Source organism: Gambusia affinis, linkage group LG19 (assembly GCF_019740435.1).
Source record: "Gambusia affinis linkage group LG19, SWU_Gaff_1.0, whole genome shotgun sequence".
NCBI classification, from domain to species: domain Eukaryota; kingdom Metazoa; phylum Chordata; class Actinopteri; order Cyprinodontiformes; family Poeciliidae; genus Gambusia; species Gambusia affinis.
The window spans coordinates 16,998,221-17,009,635 of record NC_057886.1 but is presented as its reverse complement, the minus strand read 5'-3'; the positions used below and the strand labels follow the sequence as shown (position 1 = coordinate 17,009,635).

General features: G+C 38.5%; 2 protein-coding genes across 2 annotated transcripts; both read left to right on the top strand.

The window, feature by feature from the left end:
* Positions 1 to 80: 80 nt before the first annotated feature.
* On the top strand, positions 81 to 4,505 carry odad4 (outer dynein arm docking complex subunit 4). Its single transcript, XM_044099385.1, has 11 exons — positions 81 to 259; positions 341 to 472; positions 580 to 733; positions 824 to 885; positions 1,959 to 2,103; positions 2,286 to 2,495; positions 2,589 to 2,796; positions 2,882 to 2,968; positions 3,052 to 3,248; positions 3,421 to 3,521; positions 3,608 to 4,505. The coding sequence occupies exons 1-11, from the start codon at positions 131 to 133 to the stop codon at positions 3,731 to 3,733; spliced, it is 1,551 nt and encodes a 516-aa protein (XP_043955320.1). The 5' UTR covers positions 81 to 130; the 3' UTR covers positions 3,734 to 4,505.
* A 1,657-nt stretch (positions 4,506 to 6,162) lies between these two features.
* LOC122822638 (2',3'-cyclic nucleotide 3' phosphodiesterase) lies at positions 6,163 to 10,481 on the top strand. The gene is made up of 4 exons (XM_044101484.1): positions 6,163 to 6,296; positions 7,486 to 8,900; positions 8,983 to 9,110; positions 9,197 to 10,481. The coding sequence occupies exons 2-4, from the start codon at positions 7,520 to 7,522 to the stop codon at positions 9,656 to 9,658; spliced, it is 1,971 nt and encodes a 656-aa protein (XP_043957419.1). The 5' UTR covers positions 6,163 to 6,296; positions 7,486 to 7,519; the 3' UTR covers positions 9,659 to 10,481.
* Positions 10,482 to 11,415: the final 934 nt, after the last annotated feature.

Below are 11,415 nucleotides of genomic sequence, written 5' to 3'. Positions count from 1 at the left end.
GTTGGTGTAGCAATAAATAGAAAAGGCCGCAAGGGGGAGCCTTCTTCCCTACTCTTGTTTATGGTTGCTAGGATACATTTTATTTTAACTTTCCGTTTGTTGACGCCTTTACTGGTTTAAGGGCGTCAAAATGGCAACCAAAAAAAAGCACTACACCGAAGAGGAAATTTTAAAGAGTAAAACTTCAGCCTTAAAGGCTGACGGTGAGTGGAAGTATCGTAAAAGAAATTATAGACAAGCTCTCAACAGCTTTAGTGCGGTAAGTGAAATATTGAGTCTGCTAATGCTAATTCTGCTCAAGAAGTGTTTGAAAAATAACCTAGTTTTTGTGTTTGTTTAGGCCATTGAGTTAACTCCTAAGGAGAAGAAATGCTTTGTGTCTCGATCCAAGTGTTACATTCAGTTGGGCCAGTTTAGAAATGCTCTCATAGATGCTGAAGCGTCACTTGTGGAGGACCCATTTTTTCCTGAGGTAAACTTTTCCTATAATAATCAAACATGACAGGCGTTTTATGTATTTTTGTTAAACTTTGAAGCCTTCTTTAACCGGGTGATGTTTCTTCTCTCTCTCTTTTTCAGGGAGTGTACCAAAAAGCAGAGGCTTTATATTACATAGGTGAATTTGAATTTGCCCTGGTTTTTTACCGCAGAGGACTAAAGCTTCGTCATCAAATGGAAGGATGGAGGGTTGGGATCCATAAGGCAGAGGAGGCAATAATCGGCTCCGTTGGCAGTGAGTCGTGACTATTTACTTTCGTTTCTCATGAAATATTAATTTTACTAAAATTATAAACTTCTTGAATGTCTCTCTACTATACTACAGGTCGATCCTTTATCAAACCGGAAGTTATGGGAGACCTGTCATATCTTGAAGAAGAGATTGGCGTAAGGGCTTTTATTATTTGGCATTTTGTTCTTATCCTAACATCCAGTGTCAAAGAACTGACCTTATTTGGTATGACTTTAATGACACTAGCCTCATTAGTAAAACCTACTACTTATGTGTGTGTAATCAGTTCAACATAGTAGGATGTGCACAATAGATCTTGCCTTAACTGCATCATTGGTATGTAACACATTCTCATGCCTTGTCATTTCCAATTGACTAAATGAAATGACCAGTTCAGTGTTGTTTTGAGAAAGCCTTAACTCCCCATATGCATGAGTGAAAAAAATTACCCTGTCATTTGTCACCAAAATCTTAATATTTAGGACTCCAAGCCCGTGGGAAAGCATGGCTGTTCACCTGCTCCCAGCGGAGCAACACATGAACCACTGTGCAAAAGTTGTTTGTCTGGCATATTTTTCACCAGAGAGACATGAAAATTGCATTAGCCAAAACCAATCTTGCCCCCTATGATCGACTCTGAGCCAAATGAAATCTAGCACAATATATGCTAATTTTGTAGCTACACAAGTAGCTACAAAATTAAATTGCCCATAATATTGAAGCCATAAAAAATTTCACAATTTCCTTGGTGCCGCCAACTACAAACACAATATTGACAATGTTTAGCTAGTTTTTTCAACAACTAGCTAGACATTGACCAACTAGTTATTTTTTTGACATCCACCTCCGGGATGTAACAACTTGCAAATCTCTATCTTCCAGAATTATTTGACAATCCTAATTAAATTGCTCAGACAAGATGCTAAACTAGAACTTGAAGAAACCTATCTTCAGTTATAATGAGTTCCTCGCCCAACCTGGCTTGGAACCTTGCAGTCGGTCAAGGAACCCATTGTAACTGATTGCAGTTCTAGTTTCCAGTTAATTCTGTTGCAAACACATGACTCTCAAGACTATTTTTTTGTTTTCTAGTGTCTACTTTGTCCAAAACCCTTCCCTATACTAATAGAAGTCTGTTCTCTTAGAAAGGAATGCTGTGAGACTTTTGTGTTATCTGTGCTTAAACTGATTTCCTACTTTTCTGTATTTCAATAAATTGCTGGTAAAGAGGAAGCAGCCGATTGCTGTTGTTCAAAATCTGACAAAAAAAGATAGGAGTCCAGTGGCCATGAAGAATGAGAGGACCACCAGACAACTACTGGGAGGGTTTTACCAACACAAGGGATTTCTAGAGAAGCTTCTGAAAGATGAAGGTGCCAAGCTGCCCATCTACTGTCATTTGCATTTGTCTATTTGTTATCTTATGTAGAACTCAGTCCTTTGTTGGTCCACATGTAGCGCTTTCATCCACTTTTATACTTTCTTCATATTGAATTTTGTTTATGTTTCAACTTTCAACGACATTCTTTTAAAGCTGTTATACAATCCTTCTCAGATTTGATTAAGGGAGTGACGAAGAATGGAGAACGAGTGGATGACCTCATTAAGAACTGCATCACGTCTCTAAATCACTGTGCTGACTTCTGGAGCCAAGAGAAACCGATTTCCCCCAAAGAAATAAGTCGTCAGCCCAAACCGCCCAAACCAAGCTTAACCACTCGGAAGGCTCAGTATCTCCTAAAGAGCTTTGATGAGATAACTCGTTGTAGGATATACTTCTGGTTCAACCTGTAGCTCATCACTGTGTTTCTTTTTTGTATGTGTTTAAAATTATTTTGGTTTTCATTTGTCATTGCAGCTCTGGCTACAGGGAATCCAAAATGCAGTCTAAGGAAGACAGAGGACATAATCAAGACTGTTCAAGGATTGACAGATAAAGAGTGCCTTATTAAAGATGAGTTAATGTGCTTTCTGCATAGTTGCATGGGACTTGCTTTTTTTGACTTGGGAGACCTTGATAGAGCAATGGAGCATCATGAGGATGACCTGAACTTGGCTAGACAGTGGTGAGAAGCTGAAGAACCAAACAATTTGAGTCAACACAGCTTTTTTGAAAGAGTCCAATTGTTTATTCATTTTTCTTCTCAACAGCAATATTCCAGATGCAATATCCAGGGCTCTGGCCAACATAGGTTCCATCTATGCAGAAACTAAACAGTTTGAAAAAGCCATAGAGTTGTAAGTAAAGAACACACTATACACTGTGCTTCTAAAAGTATCTAAATTCAGTTTCTTCTGAATTTCTTTTTGTCATGATTCAGCTGGATAGAGAGGATTCCATATGTTCATGAAGGTTTGGAGAATACCTGGATGCTGCATGAAATCGGCTGTTGCTATCTAGAGCTCAATTATCCAGAAAAAGCAAGGGACTACGCTCTATGTTCTATTGCTGCGGCTGAGGAAATGTTTGAAGACATGTGGCAGTTAAGAGCCAGCGTTTTGGCTGGACAGTGTGAATGTAATTCCTTTTTTGTTTTACATTTTGAAAATTTGGAGTAGTTTGCAAATTTGAGGATTTAAAAAAAAAACTAATAAAAGTGCTAATGCTGTCAGTTTAATCCTTGCATCATGGTTTAAAGCGATTTCACTTTTTTTGTTTTTCTTTTTTTTTTTTTTTTTTGCTGCTTTAGTGATACTGGGAAACTTTGAATCATCTGTATCTCTCTTTGAGAAAGCTTTGAGCCTTGCTGAACTTGAGAATGATGGCACGGCACGGAAAGCTATCCAAAAGGTTTCTTTTGTCATCTTATGCTTTCCATCTCAATTTTATTTAAAGGCATTTTTTGATCTCTGACCAGACAACTGTTTTCCTTTTAGGCACTTAAGGAAGCAAATGAACAGCTACAAAATCAGCAACAATCCTCACAAAATGAGAAAAATGAAGAGGAGAAGGAGGAGCAGGAGGAAGATGCCAGTGAGCAATCAGAGAGCCTAAAAGAATGAGGAAAGTGTGGTGGTTATTGAACTATTCTAGTCATGTTGGGAACAAAGGGCTCACAATACTATCAATAATAAAGCTTTGTAAAGCACTGTATACAGTGAGGATATCAGACTGACCACTGAGCATCGTTCCTGATTAAGAAGTGCTTAAAGGTTAAATTGACCCCCACCTCATTGGGATTTATAGGGTAGTGCTCCTTACATTAATTTCTTTTTGTGTAATATCTCTGTGAAGTATTGGAAATTGTTGTCTAAATAGAAATGTCTGGGAGACATATACTGTTCTTTTCATCATTTGTATTTTAAGTGACTTTGTTTGTTCTAGGTTTCCTTTTTGTTTCATGAACATTAAGAAAAGAAAAAAAAGTTATTAAGTATATTTTTCCTTTAATTCCAATTTTGTTTCCCCCTCTGCTTTGAGATATGAATGGTGTAATTTGCATAAATTAGAATAGAAATGCTTCTTATTGTCTCTCACCGGGGGAATTCAGTTGTACTGGTATCAAAGTGACAGGGAAATGGAAGCATTGAGATACATATATCAAATTAATAATACGGTAGCCTGATTCTATGATATGTACGAACTGAGTGAACTTATTAAAGAACTTTACAAACTGTAATCTGTACATTTGTGCAACAGCGACAGACTACTAACGAGAATATGAAAAAGTGTGCAAGTAATTGTAGGAATGTTTGTAGAATCTTACAGCTGCTGGGAGGAATCTGTGATAAAACTTAGTTATTTTTCCAAAATAAATAAGTTTATTTGCGAGTTTATTGACTCTTAAGAGTCTGTTAATTCATGTGACATATGCATAAAAAAACAAAGAGATGATACACAACAACAAATAAAACTAAACCTATAAAAAAACTTGCACAACATGTTTCCACAAAAACGACTGGTAGCACAGTGCACTGACTGAAGAATAGACATTACACACTAAGTTGAAACACTTATTTCACTTTTTAGTTCACGTTGTGTTACACAACCAAATCTAAAGACAGATCAACACAGAAAGTGCCTTGTGTGTATCCAGAATAACTGTCCTTTGTGTCGGCGAGATGGTCTTATAAGAGAGCTGTATTTTACATCTTTAGCTTTGCATATGAGATAACAGCATTTATATTACTGAGAACTTCTGTATAAGCTGCTGTATAAATGACTGAGAGAGTACTTCAGATTAGCAGAAACAGTGTATAAGATGCACAAGAATGCACATTAATTTTAAAATATTTCAAAATAAAAATCCTTTGGGATTTTTTTTATTCTGCTGGATTTCTTATTAAACACATTTTAAGATGATAGAAGTTAGGGTTATAATGAAGACAAGCTAAAACCAAATACTCAACTAAAACTTAAAGAGAACTATGAAGCATAGTATTTTGTTCTGATTGTCCTAGTTCTAAAGAGCTACTTTATTCAGTAATTTAGTCCAAAAGAGGAAACTCTTGCAGGTTCATTACACACAGTATTTTTTTATTTTTTTATTTTTTCCGAATTTGAATTCTACATACAGAAATGTTGACCCACTGAAAGGCATTACCATGTATTACACAGTCTGTGCAGTCTTGGTTATAGCTTGTTTTGCATGAATTATTGCATGGATATGGTCAAAGTTACATCAGCCTCTCCACAAAGCAGGTCAACCAAAAGAACACATTTACCATTTCCTGGTACATGGCTGTCCAAAGTCAGAACTTTGAAAAACACAGTGGGCCAAAAACAGCCAATTATATGATTCCCAAATCACCACTGATTATGGAAACTTTCTACAGCACCTCAAGCCATGTGTGCCTCACGACTCTTTTTCTGGGGTTGGGGACTTAGATTTCAAAATAAAATGCAAAATGTACTTTCATCTGAAAAGACAGCTTCAGACCTCTCAGCAACAGTCCTGCCCTTTTCCGATGCTCCTTACAGGTAACAGCTGTAGACCATCCTGGATGCCTCTACGTAATGGCTTTTAAATCAGACTGCAACCACCATCTCTTTCATATTTTTGAACTGGCTTTGCTTTATCTGCCACTTTGTTCAACACAACATGCTGAGACTCTGTCAAGTCCTTTCGGTGGCTACCTTTGGCATGGCCAACCTAACCATCAATTTTCGCTGTGATTAAGCAAGGTGTACCATTTCTGTATTAAAACGTTTTTTTTTCTAAAAAAAAAAAAAAAAAAAAAAAAGGTTTTTGGAATTATTTAATTTATTTATATTTTATTAGTAATCACTTTAAAAAGACAATCTATGGTGAAGTTATATTTTTTCTTGTATTACCGAAATACACAACATGTTCATTAAATTATAATTTAGACTGCGAATTAAACTAACCAGAGTAAAAATATCATGGTTAGATAAATACACTGTTCTTCCGGCCCAGAGGGGCGTGGCCAAGGGCACGCCCATTTGCGCGTTCCCGGCAGTTTCCGTTTCTTTCTCTTTTTTTTTTTCAGCCCCCCTTGAAAAGACGAGCGGGTTCGTGTTAGGGTCCAACGCTGCCGTGTCATTGTGCTCAGAAGGGGGGAAAGCGTGGTCAGCAGTACAGTTGGCTTCACTGCAGCGTTTCTGGTAAGCTGACATGTTAGCAAAGATATCCGCAATTTATGGTTGTTGTTTTTTTTTAAAAAGCCACTTCTTTTTTTTATTATTTTACCGGAGAAATGTTTAGATATAACAGTTTGACTTATTGTCGGTTTACTGTTAAATCTGTTAAAATATGGTGCTGGTGATGTTGCAGGCAGATTAATTAAGAGGTGGGTGGCGGGGAGTTAAAACTGTTTTTGTCTGGCGTGCTAATGTGTGGGGGCACGCCACTCCCCGTCTGCTTGACCAAAACGTGTTCCTTAATGCTTTTTAGTCCACAAACTACCAGTTTTAACTCTTAAAATAAGCATTTAACTTAATTTTGATGCCGTCTTCGAAATTTAATATTAAAACCAGCAATGCTTTATGCTCAAACAGATGTGTGGTTTGGATTACAGTTTAAACAAAAGGGTAACTTTAGCCATTTCTGCTACTCTACCGAAAAAAAACTACATAGTTCTGCGTTTGTCTTTAGAGCTCATGTCTTAAATTTTGGTGGAAAAACTGGGGATTGACGTTAGGCAATTGCTTTGTTGTTGCATTCACTTCAGTTTAACTCTTCCTCTTTCTGGTTGCTTCAATACAGTTTACCATATACTTTCCAATGGCGTCGTAAAGCTAAACTCAGCTAAAGCTATCCAGTTTTGTTTTGTTTTTTAAGTAATACCCCGTTTCTTTAATTAGCCATTGTCTCTTTGCTGGCAAGGTTTCAGGCAGCCTACGTTTCTGTAACAACTCTTGAGTACAGTCATTCTTTTTTTCTCTGAACCGTTTAACTAAGGACTTACTGACTTGCATAAATGTAAATATAAATTTGAATAACTAACTTGGTGCTTTCACTTCTTCTACATGCAAAACTGAACCGAAAAAGGCCACCCTAAAACAAAAATTAGCTTTGAGGTTGTATTGGTGTGTAGGAAATATTCTACATAATTGCGCTGTCTCTAAAGATTTGAATTATAAAAGCTATTTATGTTTATTACTTCACTTTTTAAAACTCGGATACTGGGTAACTTCCTGTTTAACCAGTGTATGGGCTTAGAGAACTAACATTATAACCATATTCAGTTACTTTGTCATTCAGGTTGTTTCCTTAAATATCCCTTCATGAATTTATTTAATTTCCAAATGTTCTGTAAACCTAAATGCTTTGGGTTTTATTTATGTCTTTAAGGTACCTGGTTGCAAAATTGGATTTTAAACCAATCATGGATGCAGAAAAAAGAGAGGTTTTAGATGTGCCAGCAACTCCAAATCAAGAGGAGACAGTAATGGAGCAAGAGGCAAAACTAGAAGCAATGGTGCAACCCACGGAGCCTGAGAATCCACCAGCTGCTGTGGAAGAAGTTGACCAGCTGGTGGTGAAAAGCCAAGAAACAGAAAAGCCAGTTGTGGTAGAAAATGTGATGCAGGAAAATAAAGAAGGCAACATGAAAAAGCCAGAGGAGGAGTCTGTGCCCTGCGCAGCGGCACCAGTAAAATCAGCCGAGTCATCAGTAATGGTCTCTGACCCTGCTGCAGCTTTAGGACAGCATCCTGTGCCAGAGAATATTGCAGAGACTACCCCTGAACCAGAGACAGAGAAACCAGCAGAAATTCTACCACAAGAGAAAACTGTACCCAAGCCAGATGTGGAGAAACCGGCAGATACTGTACCCGAACCAGATGTGAAGAAGCCAGTTGAAACCCAGCCAACCAACAAAGAAGAGGCAAAGGCAGAACCAGAACAAGCGAAGACAGAGGATGAAATGACCACCGGAGTGGAAACAAAGATGGAAAAAGAAGTAGTTGTGGTGACTGAAGCTTCATCTGAGAAGTTGTCAGAGCCAGCAGCAATTGAGAAGGTGCCATTGGGTGAAAGTGGGGAACCTGCCTCGACTGAGAAAAAAGTCAAATCTGAATCTGTTATTCCTGAGGAACCGACAGCAGAAGCTGAAGCTGTTAAATCTGTGCAGAAAGAATCAGAGCTTCAAAAGGAGGAAGATCCTGTTCCTGCTCCCAACTCACTTTCTTTTGCCCTCCTGGAACACAAGGAAACGAAAGATGCCCTACAAATTTCTCGCACGCTTATTGTCCTCAGGGGCCTTCCTGGAAGTGGCAAAAGCTTTTTGGCACGAGCCATAGTGGATGCCTACAAAGACCAGTGCACCGTCTTCTGTGCTGATGACCACAACATAAAGCCTGAAAATCCCTCTCCTGACGGGTACAAAGCTCTGGATGATGCTGTAGTGGCTCGCTGTTGTGACGAGACGGCATCCTCTGTGCTGATCGTGGTGGATGATACCAACCACACCCACGATCGGCTTGCCCGCCTGGGAGAGATTGCAGAGGAACACAATCTTGTTGCTATCTTCTTGGAGCCGCAAACCGAATGGAGCAGAGACTTAAGTCAGCTGAAAAAGAAGACTGGCCGTGGACTAGAGGAGGCCCACCTGGATGCAATGAAGGGTCCACTCAGTGAAACATCCCTTCCTCTTTATTTCGGTTGGTTTCTTTTCTCTTCAGTACAGGACAAGGTTGGATGCACAGCAATGGACTTCTTGAAAACATTGGACACCCTGGAAGCCTTCAAAAAACACATTACTGACTGTGAGTGTCAGTAAAATTGGCTTTAAGATGATCATTTTTGGTGTTTTTGATTTGAAATAAAAATTATTTTTCTCGATTTCAGTCACAGGACAAGCTGAGAAGGAGGTGGATCTGGAGCAGTACTTTGAGGCCAAGGGAGTCCTCCACTGCACTACAAAGTTCTGTGACTATGGGAAAGCAGATGGTGCAAGCGAGTATGCAAAGAATCCAGTAAGAAACTACTTTTTACTCCATATAACTGAGAGAAATATTTGTTTGGTGTTAATCTTGTGCCAATTTCCTTGTGAATGCTCCAGGTGGTTAAGAAGTTCTACAGTGCTGTGTTCGAGCTGTCGCTGACTGCTCTCTTTGTCACCCCTCGCACCGTTGGTGCCAGAGTGTCCCTAACCGATGAGCAGCTCAAGCTTTGGCCAGCGGATACAGAAAAGGAGTCGGAGGCAGATGTTCCCGGATCTGCATCTCTGCCTGTCGGAAGCCGTGCCCACATCACGCTGGGTTGTGCGAAAGATGTGGAGCCGGTTCAAACGGGCTTAGATCTGCTCCAAATCCTAACCCTGCCTCAAGGCGAGGTAGTGGAAGAGATGGAGCTTGGCTCGCTGCGATATTACGGTGAAGGAAGGTGGATGCTCAGCCTCAGAGAGCCAATTTGTGCTGCAACTTGCTTCTCTAGCTTCTACGGACGCAAGGAGCAGGAGGATCAGCAGTCACCTAAAAAAGAACCAGAAAAGAAAAAGACGAAGAAGTGTGCCATTCTGTAGATGGAAACGGTTGTGTGTCAGAGGGTGTGGTTGGTGAATTAAAACTTAGGCTTACTTTGTGAAAGATTGGTGTTTGTTTGTGCAGCATTTAGGGCTTCAGTTGTAGCCATCCTAAATCCACAAACAATGTGCCTTTTTAATATTGATTTGCACCACAACCCAAGATGCCTTAGACAGAGTTAGGCACGTTATTGGTTCAGTATTTTTTTTATTTTATTTTTTTCCATCACACTGTCCTGTTAGCTGCAGTTTCACCTAGGATAGCCTACTTCCACAGCCACACAGTGTATTTAAAAACCTAGGCTTTCTTCTGCATAGGCCAATGTTCACACTAGATACTCTGCTTGCATGCATCACTGGTTTGTTTTCCATAAATTACTGGATTAATGTGCTAAACATAGCTCTGTTTCCTTTGCCATAGTTTCATAATTCTACAGTATGTGTGTTTGTGCAGCTTAGGAAGTAATGGTGATTAGCTTCTGGACCAAAGTTGCATATCAAGTGTTAGATTCAATGTCAGTTGTAGAGATTCTTCCTTGTAAATCGATGGCCTGTGCTTAGCTTCAGAGGGAGAATGCTGATAAACTTGACTATTTTTTTTTTTTTTTTTTTTTTCAAACAGCTTGCATTTGTGGTTTATGAAATGCTGTGAGTCTGCCAACGTTTTGCAATCTTTTCTACTGCGCAATCCTCTTTGACGAGTACTTCCATGTTGGTTTGTAGGCTGTAATTTTTCTGAAGTCCTACTTTGTGTAGCTCTTATGAATCACTATTTTTGCACTTGTTTTGTACACTCAATAAAGAGAAACATGCTTTGCTGTAACAGTCTGGGTGCAGTTAATGGATTTTTATGCCTCACACACTGGACAATTTTACCTGCAGATGAAAATTGACTTCATGTACTTGCAGTTGGAAGAATAAGCCAGCAGATGGCACAAATAAACCGTGAAAAAGCAGCTAGAAGGATTTCTGTTGGAGAAGCTTATTCAGTATAAAAGTATTTTGGGTAAATACGGACACATTAAAACGAGATGTTTTACGTATATTTCCAACTTGCTTCTTCAGGCTTTTTTATTTTTGTATGAGTCCTTCAGTTTTACCTGTGATGATGCAAGTGCTCAGGTCAATTCTAGGCCAAGGATGTGTCCTATAATAACATGGCCTTGGCTTCAGACTGCAATTGCGAAATAGTACACGCTTGTGTAAGGAGGTAGTGAACAGGTGGCGAAGAAGACCAATAAAACCGAGCAGTTTTTTTTTTTGTTTTTTTTTCGTACCATATCTTCATGCACTCTAACCTGACATTTATGTATTTTCCTGCAGAAGTAATTTGGAGATTCTTAAAATTTAGGTTATTACTGTAACTTTAATGAAAAAAAAACCAACATCGTAAAGCAAAGTCAAACGTTTGAATTATTTCAAAATGTTAAATAATTTGATTAATTTGTAAAAGCCAGCATTAAACTTCAGTGCAATACATTGAATATAATTATTTAGCCTAGAAATAAATTTAGAGAGAGATGTGCATGTAAAATATGTATTTCCATCTAAAAAATAAATCTCAATTTTACATCAGAAAACTTAAAAAAAATAACTCGTTAATGGGATGCAGAGTGATATATTTTAGGTGGTTCTGATGGTTATGCAGACAGCTAATGAATCCTCAATTTCAATTTCTCTGAAAATTAAACCATATAAGGCCATTTTAAAAGATTAGCATTTTTTATATAATATTGTTATGGCCTGTTCAGGATACC

Coding starts and splice junctions, on each gene's coding strand:
- odad4 (XM_044099385.1), top strand. CDS start 131: ATGGCAACCAAAAAAAAGCACTACACCGAAGAGGAAATTTTAAAGAGT. Junction 2,104..2,285: donor GAAGCTTCTGAAAGATGAAG/GTGCCAAGCTGC, acceptor AATCCTTCTCAG/ATTTGATTAAGGGAGTGACG. Junction 2,969..3,051: donor TTTGAAAAAGCCATAGAGTT/GTAAGTAAAGAA, acceptor GTCATGATTCAG/CTGGATAGAGAGGATTCCAT.
- LOC122822638 (XM_044101484.1), top strand. CDS start 7,520: ATGGATGCAGAAAAAAGAGAGGTTTTAGATGTGCCAGCAACTCCAAAT. Junction 8,901..8,982: donor CAAAAAACACATTACTGACT/GTGAGTGTCAGT, acceptor TCTCGATTTCAG/TCACAGGACAAGCTGAGAAG. Junction 9,111..9,196: donor GCGAGTATGCAAAGAATCCA/GTAAGAAACTAC, acceptor TGAATGCTCCAG/GTGGTTAAGAAGTTCTACAG.